At 30.8% G+C, this 20848-nt stretch overlaps 1 protein-coding gene across 1 annotated transcript; it reads left to right on the top strand.

Moving 5' to 3' along the window:
- The first annotated feature begins 26 nt into the window (after positions 1 to 26).
- Positions 27 to 19813, top strand: mfsd14ba (major facilitator superfamily domain containing 14Ba). The gene is made up of 12 exons (XM_051121001.1): positions 27 to 326; positions 4004 to 4102; positions 6891 to 6953; positions 7044 to 7171; positions 8912 to 9026; positions 9205 to 9423; positions 9504 to 9617; positions 11788 to 11859; positions 14136 to 14248; positions 14417 to 14514; positions 14719 to 14873; positions 16364 to 19813. Exons 1-12 carry the CDS (start codon positions 213 to 215, stop codon positions 16577 to 16579), a joined length of 1506 nt encoding a protein of 501 aa, XP_050976958.1. The 5' UTR covers positions 27 to 212; the 3' UTR covers positions 16580 to 19813.
- The last annotated feature ends 1035 nt before the right edge of the window (positions 19814 to 20848 follow it).

The following is a 20848-nucleotide window of genomic DNA, read 5'->3' as shown; positions in this document are numbered from 1 at the left end:
GCTGTTCTGCGCGCTGCAATCACGTAACACACGGCAGAGGGGAATTGACAGAGAGGCACCATTTCATCCGTACACTCTGTTCATTACTGGATGTAAATAACCGATCGGAAGTCATTTTTTGGCCGGTTGGACGGCTGAACTCGGCGGTAAAGCTGGAAGGAGGCGGCGGAGCGCAGATATGCACGCAGCAGGACGGATTTTACGTTACTCACATGAGATGTGATGAGATGGTGATGAAGATGATGATGGCCCAAGGCGAGAAAGACCCAAAACACACCAGCCGAGTTGTGCTGGTCAAGAGAATCATAATGAAGCATGACAATCCGGTAAGAATAGCGTAAATGATGCAAACACGTCAAATTCACCGTGCCATTGACACTCGTTCATTCATTCATTCATCCATTCATTCATTGGAGCGCGTTTTTGTGTTGATATAAGCTACAGTAACTTCCGTTAAAATATTTAAATATTTAAAACAATCATATGTGTATTTACATGGGGCTCTGATTTATAAAACATGTATAAATATTAATATCTTAACAATCGTACATACGTGCGTATGAGCGCTGATAGCTCTTGGGCTAGCTGACAGATCACAATATTTTGAATTTTTAACTACAATTTAATTGTTGTTTTGTCATGTTACGTATCGTATAATAATGTTTAGGGTCATTATAACATTTGTCACGGTGTATCGATACGTGTCATGTGCGATATCGATGGTTTTGAGCCGGGTGAGGTGATGCTAGCGGATGCTACTTCGGCCGATTGAAGCGCCGCTGTCCGTTATTACGTAACCGACGCGAGCGCGCGCACAGCACCTATCTGACGCACGCGCGCCTTTCACGAGCGCAGTCTGTTGTCATGGGGACGCCGAAATCTTCATTCATTTATTCATTACTTGCTGTCTGTGATGTCATTTGCGCATCCTGTTGATCTGAAGACAGAACAATTTCTTCAAATAGGAGACATTGATCATCTTTCTGTCTGTCTGTCTGTGTATTTAATGTTTTTTTTTTTGACTTATTTATCCACCTTATTTTTCCCATAATAGTGGGTGCAGCCATTTTTTTTGTGTCTGGCTTTCTGCTTCATATTGCAAACTGGTGTCTTACCATATTATTTTAATGTATTATCTTAATTATGAACAATAAATCATGGTTTGTAGTGCAAACTGTTGTTCCGTCTAACACATTACCAGAAAACAGCTTACTTCTGCATTGTAAAATAAAGTGAATATTTGTTATATTTTTATTGTGAAGCATATATATATATATATGCCTGTATTTATGTGTGTGTATACATGTAATTAATTTTTTTTTTATTTTATAAATGCATATGCATAAATATATTTACATTATTTTATATGCAATATGAATTATATTCTATAATATAATGTCTAATAAAATATTTTTTGCTGTACAAGCTTAAATGATTAATTTAAATGAATTATTACTATTATTATTATTATTATTATTATTATTATTATTATTATATATATACACACTACCGTTCAAAAGTTTGGTGTCAGTACATTTTTATTGTTTCTTTTTTTTTTTTTTTTTTTTTTAAAGAAATTAATACTTTTATTCACCAAGGATGTATTAAGTTAATAATTAAAAGTTTATTAAAAGTTAATAATAAATAATCTACATTGTTATAAAATATTTATATTTTGAATAAACACTGTACTTTTTAAACTTGTTATTCATGAAAGAATCCTGAAAAAAAAAAAAAAAAAAAAAAAAAAAAAAAAAAAAAACACAGGTTCTTCCAACATTGATCATTCTAATAATAAATCCGCATATTAGAATGATTTCTGAAGGATCATGTGACATTTAAGACTGGAGTAACAGCTGATAATTCAGCTTTTCATCACAGGAATAAGTTCTATTTTAAAGTATGTTAAAATAAAAAACATTATTTTATATTGGAAAAAACATTTTGCAATATTACTGTTTTTTTTTCTATATTTTTAATCAAATAAATGCAGCCTTGATGAGCATAAGAGACTTCTTTAAAGACTATTACAAGTCTTACTGACCCCAAACTTTTGAACGGCAGTGTATGTGTGTGTGTGTGTGTGTATAAACGCAACTAAAATAGTTTTTCTTATTTAATTCTAAATGGATTATTTAATTATTTACATTATATTTATATAATATGTATTACATATATATTTAATGTCTGATAAAATACTTTTTGCTGTACAAGCTTAAATTATTAATTTAAATGAATTATGACATTATATAAATAATAATTATATGTTAATAACAACATCTGATGGAACTTAATTATATTAAAATATTTATATTTACTTTATAGTGTATTATAAATGCATGTATATGTGTTTATTTAATATTAAATTGAATTAATTTAGAAATAGTAAAAAAAAAGATTTTAAAATATGTGACCATGGACCACAAAACCGGTCATAAGTGTCAGTTTTTCAAAATTGAGCTGAATAAATAAGCTTTCCATTGATGTGTGGTTTGTTAGGATAGAACAATATTTGGCCGAGAAGCAGCTATTTCAGTACGTGGAATCTGAGGGTGCAAAACAATCAAAATATTGAGAAAATCGCCTTTAAAGTTTTCCAGATTAAGTTCTTTGCAAAGCATATTACTAATCAAAAATTAAGTTTTGATATATTTACAGTACGAAATTTAAAAAATATCTTCATGGAACATGATCTTTACTTAATTTCCTAATGATTTTTGGCATAAAAGAAAAATCTATGATTTTGACCCATACAATGTATTTTTGGCTATTGCTACAAATATACCCATGCTACTTAAGACTGGTTTTGTGGTCCAGGGTCACATATGTTTATTACAAAATGCCATGCTTTTCTACTCTTTTCTAAAAATACTGTAATGTAAAATATATTTTTACATATTTTTATGTGTTTGTGTGTGTTGTTTTTTTAAATATATATAAAATGTGTATGTGCAACTTTACAAGAATGTTTTTCTTATTTTATGTGTGTGTTACAAAAAAAAACCTAACTCTAACTTCACTATTCTTTTTGTATTCTATCTTTTTTTCTCTTTGTTTATTATAGAATTAACAAAAAGCAAAAATATATGGCCTCTAACACTAGCTTGCTTTTTTATTCTATCTGTTTCCAAACATCAATGGAAAGCTTATTTATTGCATAAATCTCAGTTTTAAAAAACTGACCCTTATGATTGGTTTTGTGGTCCAGGGTTACATATAATAATAATACTATAATGCACAATAATAATACCACAATACCATCTGATAGAACTTAATTATAAAATATTTACTTTATATTTTATTATAAAAGCATGTATATATGTGTGTTTAATATTAAATTGAATAAAAAATTGAAATATATTTAGTTGCAAAATGCCATGCTTTTCTACTCTTTTCTAAATACATTGTCAAGTAAAATATCTCATTGCAAAATAAGGATAAATAGATACAGCAGCACATAATTTTGTTCCAATTCATAGATAACGCATTACATTTTCTTTACATTATTGATGAACATTTGAAAGTTTTATATCACATTACACAAGAAGTGCTCACAGAGCCTTGAAAATCTTCACAGATCCATTAAAGATTGAGAAAACTCCAGAGATTTAGTTAAATGTTGTCCATTACATAACATCTGTCCTGAACTCTCTTCTGCATCATGTCTGGATGGGAAACAAGTTTCCTGTTTTCAGCCAAATAACGTCTCTTTGTTTGTATGAATGAGATTAAATGACATTAATAACTCACTCTGGGATTCATAAGACATTCTGGCAAGTGCTTATTAAGCATCACAGTGAATTCTGTGAAACTGTGAACTTCTGTCAGCAGTGGACTGAGAGTTTGGCACAGCTGAATTTCTTTCGTCTTTTGTGTCCAAAGTCCCGGAGGAATAGTAATGAGACGAGTCCTATTGAAAGCTGAGGAGTCTGGAAATGTGCCGCATTCACGATTATAATTTGCATTATTAATAAAGGGCTGTTTTATGTGTGTGATGTCGCAGGTCCAGCAGGGAATCGGGAAGCCGAGCGTCTATCATGCTGTTGTGGTCATCTTTCTAGAGTTTTTCGCCTGGGGTCTCCTGACCACACCAATGCTCACAGTAAGTTACTCTCATTTCTCATTTATGTTTCTAGTTCAAATTTATCAGGATAAAAGCTTAAATTATAGGTGTAATAGTTTATTTCTGGCAACATTCACACCAGAAAGTGTCAGTATAAGACTGTAGACCACCGTCTAATCTTGGGTTGATTTTCATTGTGTAGAACATCACAAAAATGTAAACCATTTCTGTAAAAAAAAAAAAAAAAAAAAAAAAAAAAAAGTAGAAAAAATTAAAATACAAAAAAATAATATATATATATATATATATATATATAAATGTATATGATTATAATTAAAGTTAAATTAAATTATTAAAATTAAATAAATGTTTTTGAAGAATTTGGGTTTTTCAAGACTTGTCTCTAAATCTAAAACTGATTAGAATTTTTTTTTCTGTAATTCAGAAAGCTGAAATAAATAAAACCTTTAGATGGAAAACCCAAACCTAAAAAAAAAAAATTATATATATATATATATATATATATATATATATATATATATTCACAACACACACACATATACACACACACACAGGTGCATCTCAATAAATTAGAATGTCGAGGAAAAGTTCATTTATTTCAGTAATTCAACTCAAATTGTGAAACTCGTGTATTAAATAAATTCAGTGCACACAGACTGAAGAAGTTTAAGTCTTTGGTTCTTTTAATTGTGATGATTTTGGCTCACATTTAACAAAATCCCACCAATTCACTATCTCAACAAATTAGAATATGGTGACATGCCAATCAGCTAATCAACTCAAAACACCTGCAAAGGTTTCCTGAGCCTTCAAAATGGTCTTTCAGTTTGGTTCACTAGGCTACACAATCATGGGGAAGACTGCTGATCTGACAGTTGTCCAGAAGACAATCATTGACCCCCTTCACAAGGAGGGTAAGTCACAAACATTCATTGCCAAAGAAGCTGGCTGTTCACAGAGTGCTGTATCCAAGCATGTTAACAGAAAGTTGAGTGGAAGAAAAAGATGCACAACCAACTGAGAGAACCGCAGCCTTGAGAGGCTTGTCAAGCAAAATCCATTCAAGAATTTGGGTGAACTTCACAAGGAATGGGCTGAGGCTGGGGTCAAGGCATCAAGAGCCACCACACACAGATGTGTCAAGGAATTTGGCCACAGTTGTCGTATTCCTCTTGTTAAGCCACTCCTGAACCACAGACAACGTCAGAGGCGTCTTACCTGAGTTAAGGAGAAGAAGAAATGGACTGTAGCCCAGTGGTCCAAAGTCCTCTTTTCAGATAAGAGCAAGTTTTGTATTTCATGTGGAAACCAAGGTCCTAGAGTCTGGAGGAAGGGTGGAGAAGCTCATAGCTCAAGTTACTTGAAGTCCAGTGTTAGGTTTCCACAGTCTGTGATGATTTGGGGTGCAATGTCATCTGCTGGTGTTGGTCCACTGGGTTTTTTGAAAACCAAAGTCACTGCACCCATTTACCAAGAAATTTTAGAGCACTTCATGCTTCCTTCTGCTGACCAGCTTTTTAAAGATGCTAATTTCATTTTCCAGCAGGATTTGGCACCTGCCCACACTGCCAAAGGCACCAAAAGTTGGTTAAATGACCATGGTGTTGGTGAAAATGAGAAACAAGAGACTAAAAAATGCAGATGAGCTGAAGGCCACTGTCAAAGAAACCTGGGCTTCCATACCACCTCAGCAGTGCCACAGACTGATCACCTCCATGCCACGCCGAATTGAGGCAGTAATTAAAGCAAAAGGAGCCGCTACCAAGTATTGAGTACATATACAGTAAATTAACATACTTTCCAGAATATGTTTTTTATTGGTCTTATGAAGTATTCTAATTTGTTGAGATAGTGAATTGGTGGGTTTTTGTTAAATGTAAGCCAAAATTATCACAATTAAAAGAACCAAAGACTTAAACTACTTCAGTCTATGTGCACTGAATTTATTTAATACACAAGTTTCACAATTTGAGTTGAATTACTGAAATAAATGAACTTTTCCACGACACTCTAATTTATTGAGATGCACCTGTATATAAATGACAAAAGTACATCACTATCTGTTATAATCTGGAAAAAAAAGATAAATATTAGATGAAAAACTTAAACTTCAAAATGAAAATGAGAAAAATTACCTTTGCAGCAAACTGAAAATAAGTTTTAGTTGAAGTACTAAAAATAAACTGAAATTAAAAAAAGTAAATTAATGCTATAGAAATGTTTTATGAAAATGAATAAAAATGACAAAATTGGTATTTTGGTGTTATTATTGAAAATGAAACAATTAAAAATCATTTTCAGTAACTAAAAGCTGAAATACAATAACATTTAAATATTAGATGAAAAATGTAAACTTCTAAAACTTACTTCAAAAATTAGAAAAACTTGAAATTAGAAACATTTTAAATGCTGCTTTGGCAGTTAACAGAATCGGAATTTGAATGACTGAAAAAAAAAAAGTAAAAATAAAAATAAAAGAAATGAGAAATAAAAAAGTTCTAAGAATAAGGTAATTAAAACTAAACAGAAATGTTTTAAAAAAGGAAAAAACTAATAAAACTTACAAAAGCACAACAAAATGTGCAATTAAAAAAAATAAAATAAAAATGTAAGCAAATTTAAAATATTAATAAATGAATAATATAGTAGTATATAAATGATACTAAAATAACACTGGTTAACACCATCTCTAGTCTCTGGTTGCAAATCAAAGCCAGAGAAAAATACACATGTATTCATTTCATTTTGAGATATAAAGTGTATTATATTTGATCTGTCTATTAAAATGTGCATTTTTCATTTGTAGGTTTTGCATGAAACATTTCCCAAACACACGTTCTTAATAAACGGCCTGATTCAGGGAGTGAAGGTATGTGATGTTACATGAATATATTGCACTGGTTAGTTTGTCTGTGTCGGTTTTCGTTGTCACAGTGATGTTTCTGCTTTGATTCATCAGGGTCTGCTGTCGTTTATGAGCGCTCCGTTAATCGGCGCTCTATCAGACGTGTGGGGCAGACGATCATTTCTATTGGTTACCGTGTTCTTCACATGTGCGCCCATCCCGCTCATGAGACTCAGTCCATGGTAAGACTGTCCTCACGTGACCTCAGACGATACGATTTTATAACAATTTTACAATAATATTTATAATAATAATTTTCACATTTTTATATTATGTTTTATATTATTTCATTTGATATTTATTTAATATTATTTATAATAATTTTGTGGTAATATTTGTAGAATTATTGTATAATAATTGTATTAAAATAGTATATAAAAAAGGTTATAATTATATTTTTAATAATAACATTTTTCTTTATGCTTATTTTTCATAAAATTCTATATTAAATATATAAAATATATGTAATTAAATATTTGTAATAATGTATTACTTTGTGTACACACATGTATATATAATCTTAGAGTATGAAATAAATATATCAATACAAATATTACATAATAAATAATTATATCATATTTAACAATATTTATATAATTACATTATAATTTTATACAGTATATTATATATAATTTAACAATACAATTATTATTGTATATTTTATATGGTATTTGTAAAATTTCTTTATACTTTAAATACTTTATATATTAAATATAATATATATGTAATATAATATATAATATTTGGAATGCATATACATATATATAATTATAAAGTATATAAAAAATACATAAATCGATGTAAATAGATATTACATAATATATAAATACTTATGATTATATAATATTTAACAATGTTTATAATTATATTATATATAATTTTATATATTATATATATATTATCATTTATATAAATTATTGTATTTCATACAATATTTGTAATTTTTCCTTGCACTTATATTTTCATAAAATTATATTAAATATATAATATATTTGTAATATATTATATACACATATACAGTTGTAAAGTATATAATAATATATATCAATATATATATTATGTAATAAATTATTATGATTATATAATATTTAACAATATTTATATAATTATATATAATTTTATATATTACATATTTAAATAAATTATTGTATTTCATACAATTTGTAATTTTTCTTTACACTTATTTTTATTTTCATAAAATTATATATTAAATATATATTTGTAATATATTATATACATATATGTGTAAAGTATATAATAAATATATATATCAATATAGATTACGTAATACATAATTACAATTATATAATATTTAACTATATTTATATAATTATATCTAATTTTATATTATTATATATAATAAAAAATGGTATTGTATATTTCATATAATGTTTGTAATTTTTCTTAATACTTATATATTACAAATATAACATGTAAAATAATATTTGTAATGATATATTACTATATATATATTTTAAAGTATAAAATGAAAAATATAAAAATAAATATTACATATATAAATAATCAAGTATATTATAAACAATATTTTTAATAACTTTTCTTCATACTTCAAAAATGATTATATTTATCTATTTAGTTTTTTAATACATCAGTGTAAATAAATATTAAATGATATATAATTACGAGTATATAATAAACAATATTTATATATATATATATATATATATATATATATATATATTATATATACTACCTCTCTATTTAATTCATTTTTTTATTATTATTATTATTTTGTTTTTTTATATAATATTTTTTTTATACTCAGCTTTGAAATGTTCAAGCTTTGAAATGGTTTATCCAATATTCTGATGCTTAAAAATCTTATGGAAATGCATTGTAAACATTAAGGGAGCTCAAAATCAACATCTTAATTCATCTTAAATTTCGCTTCTTTTTTTCAGGTGGTACTTTGCCATGATATCAGTGTCTGGCGCTTTTTCCGTCACCTTCTCCGTAATCTTCGCTTACATCGCAGACGTTACAGACGAGCGTGAGAGGAGTACGGCGTACGGACTTGTGAGTTGCTCCTTTATTAAATATAAAATGCATTTTGAATAGATCTCAGAGTCACACGGCCGCCCAAATCAGTAAAGCTGTTTTAGGATATTTCTATTTCCAAACTTCTTCTGCATGACCTGGATTCAGCGTCCTTGACCCAGCTGGATAGACGAGTTATATTTATATCCGCTTCCAGGTTTCTGCGACGTTCGCAGCGAGTCTGGTCACCAGCCCGGCCATCGGCGCCTACCTGTCGGCCAGCTACGGCGATAACCTGGTGGTGCTGGTGGCGACTCTCATCGCTCTGGCCGACATCTGCTTCATCCTGCTGGCCGTCCCAGAGTCGCTGCCCGACAAGATGAGGCTCAACACGTGGGGAGCGCCGATCTCCTGGGAGCAGGCCGACCCGTTTGCTGTAAGGAGAATTGACCAATTATTTACTTTTTGGTATTACGATATGTATTGATTTATTTATTTCTATGTGTTTCTTCACAGTCTTTGCGTAAGGTCGGACAGGACACGACCGTTCTGCTCATCTGCATCACAGTGTTTCTGTCCTATCTGCCCGAGGCGGGTCAGTACTCCAGCTTCTTCCTCTACTTACGTCAGGTAAGGTGTTTATTTCTTAGTTTTTAATGAACAAATGTAAAAAGTCTATATTTAATGTATCCCTGTCAGCTTTCATTAAACTTTAATCAGTCGTTTATCCTGCAGGGTGCTTTATGCTGCATGTTTTCACAGTCCCATGATTCATTAGCTCAGATGGAGCTGCACTGATGACTGGAAGGGTTTTAACAGCAACACACTTCCAATTAGCTAAACAAGTAGTATTAGTAAACAAAAACACTACTATACTACTCATACTGCCTCTGTATGAAAACCAACAAATTGTGCTGTAAGTTTAGAACATTTTGAAATTTTTGAAATGCAAATCATACTTTGTATAAACCCTATATAAAATCCAATCAAATAATTAATTGCATCTTTTTTTTTAGAAAAATGCTACCAGTCAAAATTTTTTGAACACTACGATTTTTAATGTTTTTTTTAAAGAAGTCTCTTCTGTTCACCAAGCCTGCATTTATTTGATCCAGCAAAAACAGTAAAATGTGAAATATTTTTACTATTTAAAATAACTGCTTTATATTTGAATATATTTCAAAATGTAATTTATTCCTGTGATTTCAAAACTGATTTTTTTAGCATCATTACTCCAGTCACATGATCCTTCAGAAATCATTCTAATATTCTAATTTGCTGCTCAAAAAACATGTATTATTATTATTATTATTATTATTATTATGTTGAAAACAGCTGAACAGATTTTTTTTTCATGTTTCTTTGATTAAGAGAAGGTTCAGAGGAACAGGATTTATCTGAAATAGAAATCTTTTGTAACATAAATATCTTTATCATCACTTCTAATCAATTTAAAGCATAACAATAACAACAACAACAATAATAAACGTTTCTTGGGCAGCAAATCAGCATATTAGAATGATTTCTGAAGGATCATGTGACTGGAGTAATGATGCTGAAAATTCAGCTTTGAAATCACAGGAATAAATTACATTTAAAAATATATTCAAGTAGAAAGCAGTTATTTTAAACAGTAAAAATATTTCAGAATTGTACTGTTTTTTCTGTACTTTTGATCAAATAAATGCAGCCTTGGTGAGCAGAAGATACTTCTTTAAAAAACATTAATCTTACTGTTCAAAAACTTTTGACTGGTATTGTAATTAGACCTAACAAAAAAAATTCAGTTTTATTTTTTTACCCACTTTTTGTGAATTTTGTGCTCATTGCAGTAAATACTGTATTAGAATGTAGTAAATAATATTCTATTAAATAGTTGTTAAAGTTTCTTTTCCGCATTTATTTGATCAAACGTACAGTAAGAGAGTATTATTGTGAAATATTCCATAAGAAAAAAACAATGTAGAAAATGTTTTGAGCTTTTACATTTTTATTTTTTTAAATTCTGTTAAATATTGTAGTAAATATATAAAAATACATAGTATAGTATATAATATAATATATAAATACACATACACACTAAGGTTTAATATTGGCAAGTGTCGTGTGTTAACCAAGGCTCCAGTTATTTGATCAAAAATACAATAAAAAGTTGTAAAATTAAGAAATATTATTACAATTTCAATTAACTGTTTTCTATGTGAATCTCTGTTCAAATGTAATTTATTTCTGTGATCAAAGCTGAATTTTCAGCATCATTATTCCAGTCGTCAGTGTCACATGATCCTTCAGAAATCATTCAAATATGCTGATTTGCTATTCAAGAAACATTTCTGGTTATTATCAATGCTGAAAACAGCTGTCCTGTCCAATATTTTTGTGGAAACTGTGATTCTTTGATGAATAGAAAGTTCAAAAGAACAGCATTTATTTTAAAAAAATAATAATTTAATGCGGCCTTGCTGAATAAAAGTATTATTTTTTTCCTAATAGCTTTCTAATTATTTATTTACAATAACTGGACTTCACATGCTTAATTAACCATGCATTGTAACAAGGTCATGTGACTGCAATGTAGCAAACTGCAGTTTGAAACATTGTTGCATTCTCCAGAATTCCATTTCACGCACTCGTCAGCTTTCTCAGGAAGTTCCGGGTTCGGCTGGATTGTTAGTGGCATTCTGTCTAAGTGCTGAGTTGAGTTCAGTGACGGCTCATTACTGGACATAACAGAGTTCATCGGGTGCGGGCGCGCTGGTGCGGACTGATAGTGATGCGGCTCTTTCTCTCTGTCTCTCAGGTCATTAACTTCTCGCCCAAAACGATCGCGGTGTTCATCGGCGTGGTGGGAATCCTCTCCATCCTGGCACAGGTATTTAATTGAGGCAATATTCTTCGCTCTGCCTTATTACTCGTGTCGTCGAGCCGACGAGGCGTCTAGTGAAAGTGGCTCTCGCAAACGCTTTCTAATTGAATTGAATTCCTTTAAAAGTTCAACGGTAAATGTAATGAAATATAGGCAGGGCTGTAATGAGCAGATAGCATGGTGTTCGCTGGTTTGTTTAAGTGGAGGGGTTTTATTTTTAGCCCCACAACAAGCAAGGTGAATTCTAGCAGCTTTGGTCCGATTTAATACGACACAGCAATGAAAATAATGACAATTCAGTATATCAATAATACAGCCCTGCACGTTAAAAAAAAAAAGTCTGCTGATTTGCAAAAAAAGGCCTAATTTTATCAGAAGTGACACCCATTTCACCGAATGGGTGCTATTTCTGTCCCCAGGACATAACTTATACAAATATGCATAAAAATTAACTATGAAATACATTTTGTCTTGCACAGTAATCTAACTGCAAATTTAAAATATTTAATTAAAAAATGACCTAAAACACTGAAAATATAGCATTTATACATGTCCCCTGTGTCCAACGCTACATTTTACCATGAAATATAATTTTTAAAATCACTCAGAAATCATTTTTATTTCATATTTTTGTGTACCTTCATATCCCATCTGTGATTTAAATACATTTATTTTAAAATAAATGTATAATAGTTTAGATAAAATACACATTTTAGTTGTGTCCCCAGGTTTTCGCTCAGTCCTGTTACCATAACATATTCCCCCCTCTAAAAAACTGGGGAAATTCCACAAGACACATTTTCAAGAAAATATTGCAACATCTGGATCTTCTGAAGGCAATTAAATGACCTGAAAAACATCTGGTCTTTTTTTCTTTTCTGCATATTTGATGATATTGTAACAGTGGCAGGGAGCGTCATTATAAATATTCTGTCCTGTTACCTCAATTATTTCTTAGATGTTACTTGTTTATTTTAAAAATACAAATCTTTGATGAATCACTATAATTTGCTGAGTATCCTCATAATATTAGTATGTACTCCATGTGGCTATATTTTATGTATTTGCTAATTTTATCCTAAAATCTCAATCCTGTTACTTTCAGTCCTGTTACTCATATACTCATATATCCTATACTCAGCTATAGTAACTGAGTAGTAAAAGGAATGAGTGATTTACTAATGTAAATATTAGGCTACATCCATATTAATCTAGATACATTTGAAAATGCATCTTTTATCTTTTTTTTTGCACAGAGAAAACGTATGGTTGTTCCTGCATTGTTCTTTTATATGTTGACAGAAAATGCACTTGCAATTTCTGTCCTGTGGCAATTATGTATTAGAGCCAAACATGGAATGGCATTTGGGTGTGAAGTTTATTATTTATAATATAATTTTTAATTTAATATTTTATATTTATCATTTTTCGTTATTTATATCATACCTCATAACCTGTCCTCTTTTTAAATTAAGTTTGTTCCACCATTTGTCCCATTGTTTAATAAACTAGACCACAAAAAATGTATAAGCTTGAGGTTTGAGTCAAAAGAAAAATGGGTTTGTGTACTTTAGAAAAATACACCTTGTGTAGATAAATAGTGTTTTTTTTATGATAAATATTTTTTTTGACCATGAAACCAATAATTCCTTTAAAATAAACACCTGCCTGAGGGGAAAATTATGAAATATGTTGACATATTTTTAAACCAGCTTTTTTAAAAGACATAAGAGTTTTGGTAACAGAACTGAGAAAAAGTACATCTTCCACTTTAAAATTCTGTAAAAAATTAAATAAAGTCACCTGAGATGGACCAATACAGATTTTGAATAGTTAAATATGTGTACTACTAGATTCCATCTGAAAAAAAAAAAAACTAGAAAATTTTTGCTGAATTCAAAAATATATATCGTATAATAAACTAAAAATAAAAATATAATATATATTATTTTAAAATGTATATTTTAACATAAACTTAATATAAATGTTTTTTTAATATAAAATATATTTTAAATATAAAAAATATAAATAAAGAATAAATTAGAATGATTTTTTTCAAATGATATACATGTATCAGCTTTAATGCACTACACTAAACCGCTGGTGCTCTAGTGTTTCAGGAACACAAAAATGGTACAAAATGCATCACATGTTGTGAGAAAGTATGATGTGCCCAAACAAAATTGGTAAAATCAGCACTTAAAACTAGTATGAAATGAGTATTTGTTCAGCAAATATGATTCAGGGCAATGTAATTACTCATTCTCTCCTCTTCCCGACAGACGCTGTTTCTGACTTTATTAATGAGGACCATTGGGAACAAGAACACAGTTCTTCTGGGTCTGGGTTTCCAGATTCTCCAGCTGGCCTGGTACGGTTTGGGGTCGGAGCCGTGGTGAGTTAACATCTAGTTAACATCTAACATATAGAGAGAAATTACCTGCTTATGCAAACAGTATAAAACAACCATGTGGTTTAAGAAGAGCTAGTCGCTTCTGTTTGATGTTTATCGTGTCCAGAAGCGATTGTCATTTATGCTGATGTTATTTTTGTCGTCATTTAGGATGATGTGGGCGGCCGGCGCAGTGGCGGCCATGTCCAGCATAACATTCCCTGCAGTGAGCGCTTTAGTTTCACGCAGTGCAGATCCAGATAAACAGGGTAAAAATGCTAACTTTCAAGATTTTAATTTGATTTTTTGAAATTTTAAAGATTGAAGACAACAACACTGGTCTTTAAAAATAACTAATGAACTGTGTACTGTGAGTGCAGGACCGTGTATTCAGAAAGTACATGTGTTTATTTCAAGTGAAAATTGAGGTATTAAAAGCTGTTTTTCCATCTGTGTGTGCTGTATTACCTCAGGTCTGGTTCAGGGCATGATAACAGGGATTCGAGGTCTCTGTAACGGTCTGGGTCCGGCGCTGTACGGCTTCATTTTCTTCCTCTTTAATGTGGAGTTGAGCGGGATCAGCTCCATCCAGCCCGACTACGCCATCCCAATACAGACGTCCACAGAGGTACATGTGTCAATCTGTCTGTTTTACAGGAAGAGTTGGAATTGGTTCAGTGAATCAGTTCAAAACATTGATTCAGTGATTCATTTCCATCATTACTCAACAGCACCCCATGGATGGCATTTTAAATGCATAATTATTGAATCTGTTTGATGATGGAATCTATTTGGCTGAAATGAGTAAAAATTAACTTTTAAGGTGATTTAAGGGCAAAAAAATGACTACTAATAATAATGATAAAATTGGTAATACAAATAAATGTTTCTATATACGCAATTTCAATTAATCAATTTAAGAGCAAATGTAAAAAAAAAAAAAAAAAAAGAAATATAAAAAAAACTAATATAAATTTTATATATATTAAATATTTTACACAAAACTATTTTTCTAAAAAAATAGAAAATTGTAATTATATTAAATATACATATAGAAAATGTGTATTTAATACAATTACAATTTATATATAATTGTAATTATATTAAATATAAATTTTCTAAATATTATCTAGTTTTCACAAAACTTTAGCTGTATGATGTAAAGATTATAGATATAAAAAATTGATTGTTAAACCTCGATGTGTATGTGTGTATATATATATATATATATGTGTGTGTGTGTGTGTGTGTGTGTGTGTTTTTCTATATATTATATATTTACTACATATTTGCTATATATTATTTTGCATGAGACTTTTGCTGTATGATATAATGTAAAAAACAAATTAACATTTATTTATATACATATTTGCTATATATTATTTTGCATGAGACTTTTGCTGTATGATATAATGTAAAAAACAAATTAACATTTGTCAATTAAGTATATATATATATTTATTAAGTATGTATATATATATATATATATATATTTTTTTTTACACGTGTCACTATTATACGTATTACCTTTTTTGTCATGTTTATTAATTTGCATCACTCAAAAGCGCTCCTTGCATGGCATTTTAAATGCTTTAAATGTTCATTTTTTGTTTATAAATCTAAAAAAAATATTTATAAAAAAAATTAGTTTAATAATATAATAATATAATAAAATAATAATATAATAATATCGAATTTTGCATATGGGTAAAATCTTATTACAATCATAAATAATATAAATTACTAGTACAAGAGGGAAACTTCTGCAAACATTATAAACCCTATATACATGTATTTTAGTTTCACCTTACCTCAGCAAATCCTTTAAATTGAATGTTATTCAAAACAAGAATGAAAAATTTAAGTATAAAACAAGCATTGATTATAGAAGCATTCATTATAAACAACATTTATTATAAACACCATGCTTAAACTTTATAAAATTAATTTAAACAAACTTCCGGCATGTGGAAAATGCGCTAATTATGTAATACATACTTATTTAATACATAAGTTTTGTTTCGGTATCTAAGTAAATACTCACTAGTAGCTCAAACAATGTTGTAAATCCTTGATGACTTCCTCTAATGTTGCTTTCCTTTCGCCTATTTTGCACAGAAGACCACAATCCCCGGTCCTCCGTTCCTCCTGGGTGCCTGTACGGTGGTGGTGGCGTTTCTAGTCGCTCTCTTCATCCCGGACCACCCGACGCCCCCATCGACGCCCTGCCAAACCCGTAAGAGCAGCGCGAGTCTGGCCGGCGCTCACACCAACACGCCGCTGCCGGGGAGCGACGAGGACTTTGAACCGCTGCTGGAGGACAGTACCGTCTGACTCTGAAACAAAATCACATTCAGAAGAAAAAATGAAAAGGCGTCAACACATCGCAAACCCTCCACCTGTCCGGCGACTAACATTTGAGAGCGTGCAGTATTTATTTAGTGTGTTTTTTTGTTTAAGACAAAACGGTCATTGGTTTTAAACTCAGAGGCTTTTTTATTAAGCATTTTTACAGTGTTCAAATGAATCAACACACTAAGGGCTCGATCAGTGGGATCGGAAGAGTTCGATTTGATTGGGTTTAAACACAAAGCTCTTGATGTATATAGATACTTGGGCAAAGTGCAGTAAGTTTGTTGTATGCGGAGCTTGTGGTGGCTTGAAACTTATTACTGTTGTGAGATTGAAGAAAAACTGGGTGAATTTCATGAAAACATGGTTTAGAAGAAAATAAAGCCTATTTTCAGACCTTTCTTGACATTATTTCCCAGCATTCTTTCCTAAAAAAAGGCTTTAAATGCATTTTTTGTGATTCTTAACAGATTTCATGAGATTCACCCAAACAGAATTTGAGATTAATACGTCGACAGTATTTTTATACTGCAGAGGCTGAGCGAAGTTTCCTAACGCAAGCCTTAAAGTCACATATCCTGTGGCGTATGACAAGGTTTTAACAGATTAGAGGTGCATCCGGTTGCATGAACAGTATTTGTGGCGATGTTAACTAAAACCGAAACACTAGAGCACCAGCGGTTTGGTGTAGGTACTGATGCTAACGTAGTTCTTTTAGGCCAGTTAGTTGTTTCGGACACGGCTTGATTGTGAAGTTCTTGAATTGTGTGTGTGTGTGTAAAGGTTCTATGCAGTAGTGATAAAAATGGCATTAAATTTAAAAATAAAATGGGTTGCTAAATGCCATTTCATGTTGAGAAACATGGGTGTTTAAAATCACAGTATTGCTTAAAATATTTACAATGGCGTTTTAGTGCCACAATAAAAAAAATTAATCTAAGATTACAAGATTGAAGTCGTAATATTTCGAGAATAAACATGAAATTAAAAAAAATAAAGTCTGAATATTAGTATGAGAAGGAAGTCGAAATGTTTCTAGAATAAGGTAGATTATTTTGAGAATAAAGTCAAAATATTACTAGAATAAAGTTGAAATAATACGAGAATAAGGTCGAAATATTTTGAGACTAAAGTTAAAATATTACGAGAATAAAGCCGAAATGTTTCTGTAATAAAGTCAAATATGAGAATAAAGTCAAAATATTACGAGAATAAAGTTGAAATGTTTCGAGAATAAAGTCGTAATATTACGAGAATAAAGTCGAAATACTACGAAAATAATGTTGAAATGCTTCAAGAATAAAGTCGAAATGTTTCAAGAATAAAGTCGAAATGTTTCAAGAATAAAGTCGAAATGTTTCTAGAATAAAGTCGATTATTTTGAGAATAAAGTCAAAATATTACTAGAATAAAGCTGAAATAATACGTGAATAAGGTTGAAATATTTCGAGACTAAAGTTAAAATATTACGAAAATAAAGTCGAAATACTACGAGAATAAAGTTGAAATGTTTCTAGAATAAAGTCGATTATTTTGAGAATAAAGTCAAAATATTACTAGAATAAAGTTGAAATAATACGAGAATAAGGTTGAAATATTTCGAGACTAAAGTTAAAATATTACGAGAATAAAGCCGAAATATTACAAGAATAAAGTTGAAATGTTTCTGTAATAAAGTCAAATATTACGAGAATAAAGTCAAAATGTTTCGAGAATAAAGTTGAAATATTACGAGAATAAAGTCGAAATACTACGAAAATAATGTTGAAATGTTTCAAGAATAAAGTCAAAATGTTTTGAGAATTTAAATCCTAGAAATTAAAGTTATAATATAGCATATATTGCAAATGCAAAGGCCCAGATTGAGAGCACCAGGAGAAGTTGCCAGGCCACCGGAATTTATTGCAATATTTTTGCATCCGAACGGCCACATCATCTCACTGGGACTATATTATCGTAATTTATTCTCAAAATATTACGACTTTAATCTTGCAGTTTTAAATTTTATCTTTTTTAACGTGGCACTAAAAAGCCGTCGTAAAATATTACATTTGTACAAGTGAAATTTTACCTTCATTTTTACTTTTGAGAATTGGCAATGTGCGTTGAGCCATTTTACTCAACAATATTTATATATTTCCTTACGGATAACTAGTATTTATTAAAAATCAGCCAACATCTATGTACCAGCTACCTCATTTTTGGAGGTTTCAATGATTTTTTTTTTAAAAATGAGGTGAGATTCGACCTATATTTTTATCTGCGTTTTGTTTTATACCCACGATCCATTTTCAATATGTGATTTTTCCAAGATTCATTAGAGTTCCATATTTTCTCATACAGCGAATGTTTTCCAAAATGATGTTTTGTTTTGCATGAACACCTGTATGAATGCTTTATAATTCCACTGTGGAGCATCTCATTAGAGTTTGAGGTCATCATTATTCTGACCTGTGCTCATTTCCTGTTCCACATGCTTAGCATTTCCTCCATTTTCAGTATTCCATACAAATTTGGCAGATATTCCATTCAGAAGTGTTCCGGTGACCTGTGAATCAGACGGAGATGGTGAACAGAATCTGAATATTTGCTTTCCATCATTTATTCTCCACCCTTCGCCCTCTTTTCCATGTGTTTGCTTTATTTCAGTCATATTTATAATGCAGCGATGTGAAATTTTAAGCTTGGTGTGTATTTATGACGCGATTTACCTTTCAGAGCGTGTAACGGCTCAGCCGTAGTTCCCGCTCTTTTCAGTTTTGTATATATACGTGCACAGCTTGTAACGGCCGTTTTAAAATGTAATATAGCGACGGTCATATTCATCATTATTTTAGGATTGTAAAGTATTGTATATGTATTGAATAGTATTACAGACAAACTTTTACATGTTGCCAGACCTGCAATATTTTTGGAAGAACTAACGTGCCGCTCCAAATAACGTAAACCGCACGTCAGGATCGACGTGCGCGTTAACGAGAATAACTTTAGCGTTCTGAACTTGTCAAGTATTTGTGTGTCTTTCAACGGATACACAAGGTGCCTGAACTGTAAAACATGTTCATTTGTAGTAGATCTGAGTCTGACTGTAAATACCGAGTACACTGAGCAGCTGATGGAGATGAAATGTACAGGGACCCTTATGTATTTATTGTCATGTATTGTGGGAATCAATTAAATAGGTGCAAACGAATAAAAAAACACTAGGAGTCATGACATGATGCGTGTTTTTCTGCAGTATTTCCCTTGACCGTTGGATGGCGCTCTTGCGCTACTTACGTTCTTGGATTTCTTAGAACCCTAACAAGTGACTTTGCATTACCTTTTTTGTTGACCTGCACCATGTTGACAGCATGCAAACAACCAAGGTATGTTCTCTCATAATCATATTTAGCGCAGTGCAATCAACTAGTTGCAGTCTTTAATCACAAACATTTCAATTTACAGTGCTTCAAAGAAAATTACTAAACATTTTCATACCTATAAATATTCCAGATGCATGATAATTTACTGTAAATCAGCCTGGATGTGCATTTCAAAATGTTAACTAATCAAGATGCAATAAATTCCCGCCCAATAAAACTCACAGATGCAAAGTCATCAAAGGTTCCTTGGTGTTTTAATGCATGTGAAATACTGTCAGTCTCCACTTGAGTCTTCAGATGTCCTCTGGATGGCAGTGTTGATTTATCTCAGACGTCTGACTTATTCTGAACCCTTGAGATCTCATCAAAATAACCTCAGAATGGTATCTAAATGCCTCTGATGCATTTCAGTTTAGTGATGCTACAAAACGTCCAAAATAGAGTTTAAAACAGCGTTTCTGTTCACTTCATTAGGAAATGACCAGTAAAAGTCTATTGGTTTAGTTTTCACATATTGACACGATTACTAGCACAGCCATTACTATTGATTACATTAGTGCTGTTCCCACCTAAATGAACAATGCAGCCACAAATTAAATCATTAACTTGTTTACTTACTTGTGTTTATTCAAATCAGTTGTTGCTTCATGGACCTCCAAAGTTGTTTAGCAGCATATGCAAAATGTTCCTTCTCCATGCAATGACAGTGAACGAAGACTGTAAAGTTAAAAAAATGATTAAAAACTATACATGTATCAAAAGATACTACATTATGGCTATATACACACTATCTATTTTTGTGACCCTGGACCACAAAACCAGTCTTAAGTAGGACAGGTATATTTGTACCCAACAATACATTGAATGGGTCAAAATGATCGATTTT

This window comes from Labeo rohita, chromosome 10 (assembly GCF_022985175.1).
Source record: "Labeo rohita strain BAU-BD-2019 chromosome 10, IGBB_LRoh.1.0, whole genome shotgun sequence".
Classification (NCBI taxonomy): Eukaryota; Metazoa; Chordata; class Actinopteri; order Cypriniformes; family Cyprinidae; genus Labeo; species Labeo rohita.
The sequence above is the reverse complement of the archived record's forward strand: the minus strand, read 5'-3'. Positions and strand labels throughout refer to the sequence as shown.

Coding starts and splice junctions, on each gene's coding strand:
- mfsd14ba (XM_051121001.1), top strand. CDS start 213: ATGAGATGTGATGAGATGGTGATGAAGATGATGATGGCCCAAGGCGAG. Junction 6,954..7,043: donor GCCTGATTCAGGGAGTGAAG/GTATGTGATGTT, acceptor TTGATTCATCAG/GGTCTGCTGTCGTTTATGAG. Junction 9,027..9,204: donor GGAGTACGGCGTACGGACTT/GTGAGTTGCTCC, acceptor ATCCGCTTCCAG/GTTTCTGCGACGTTCGCAGC.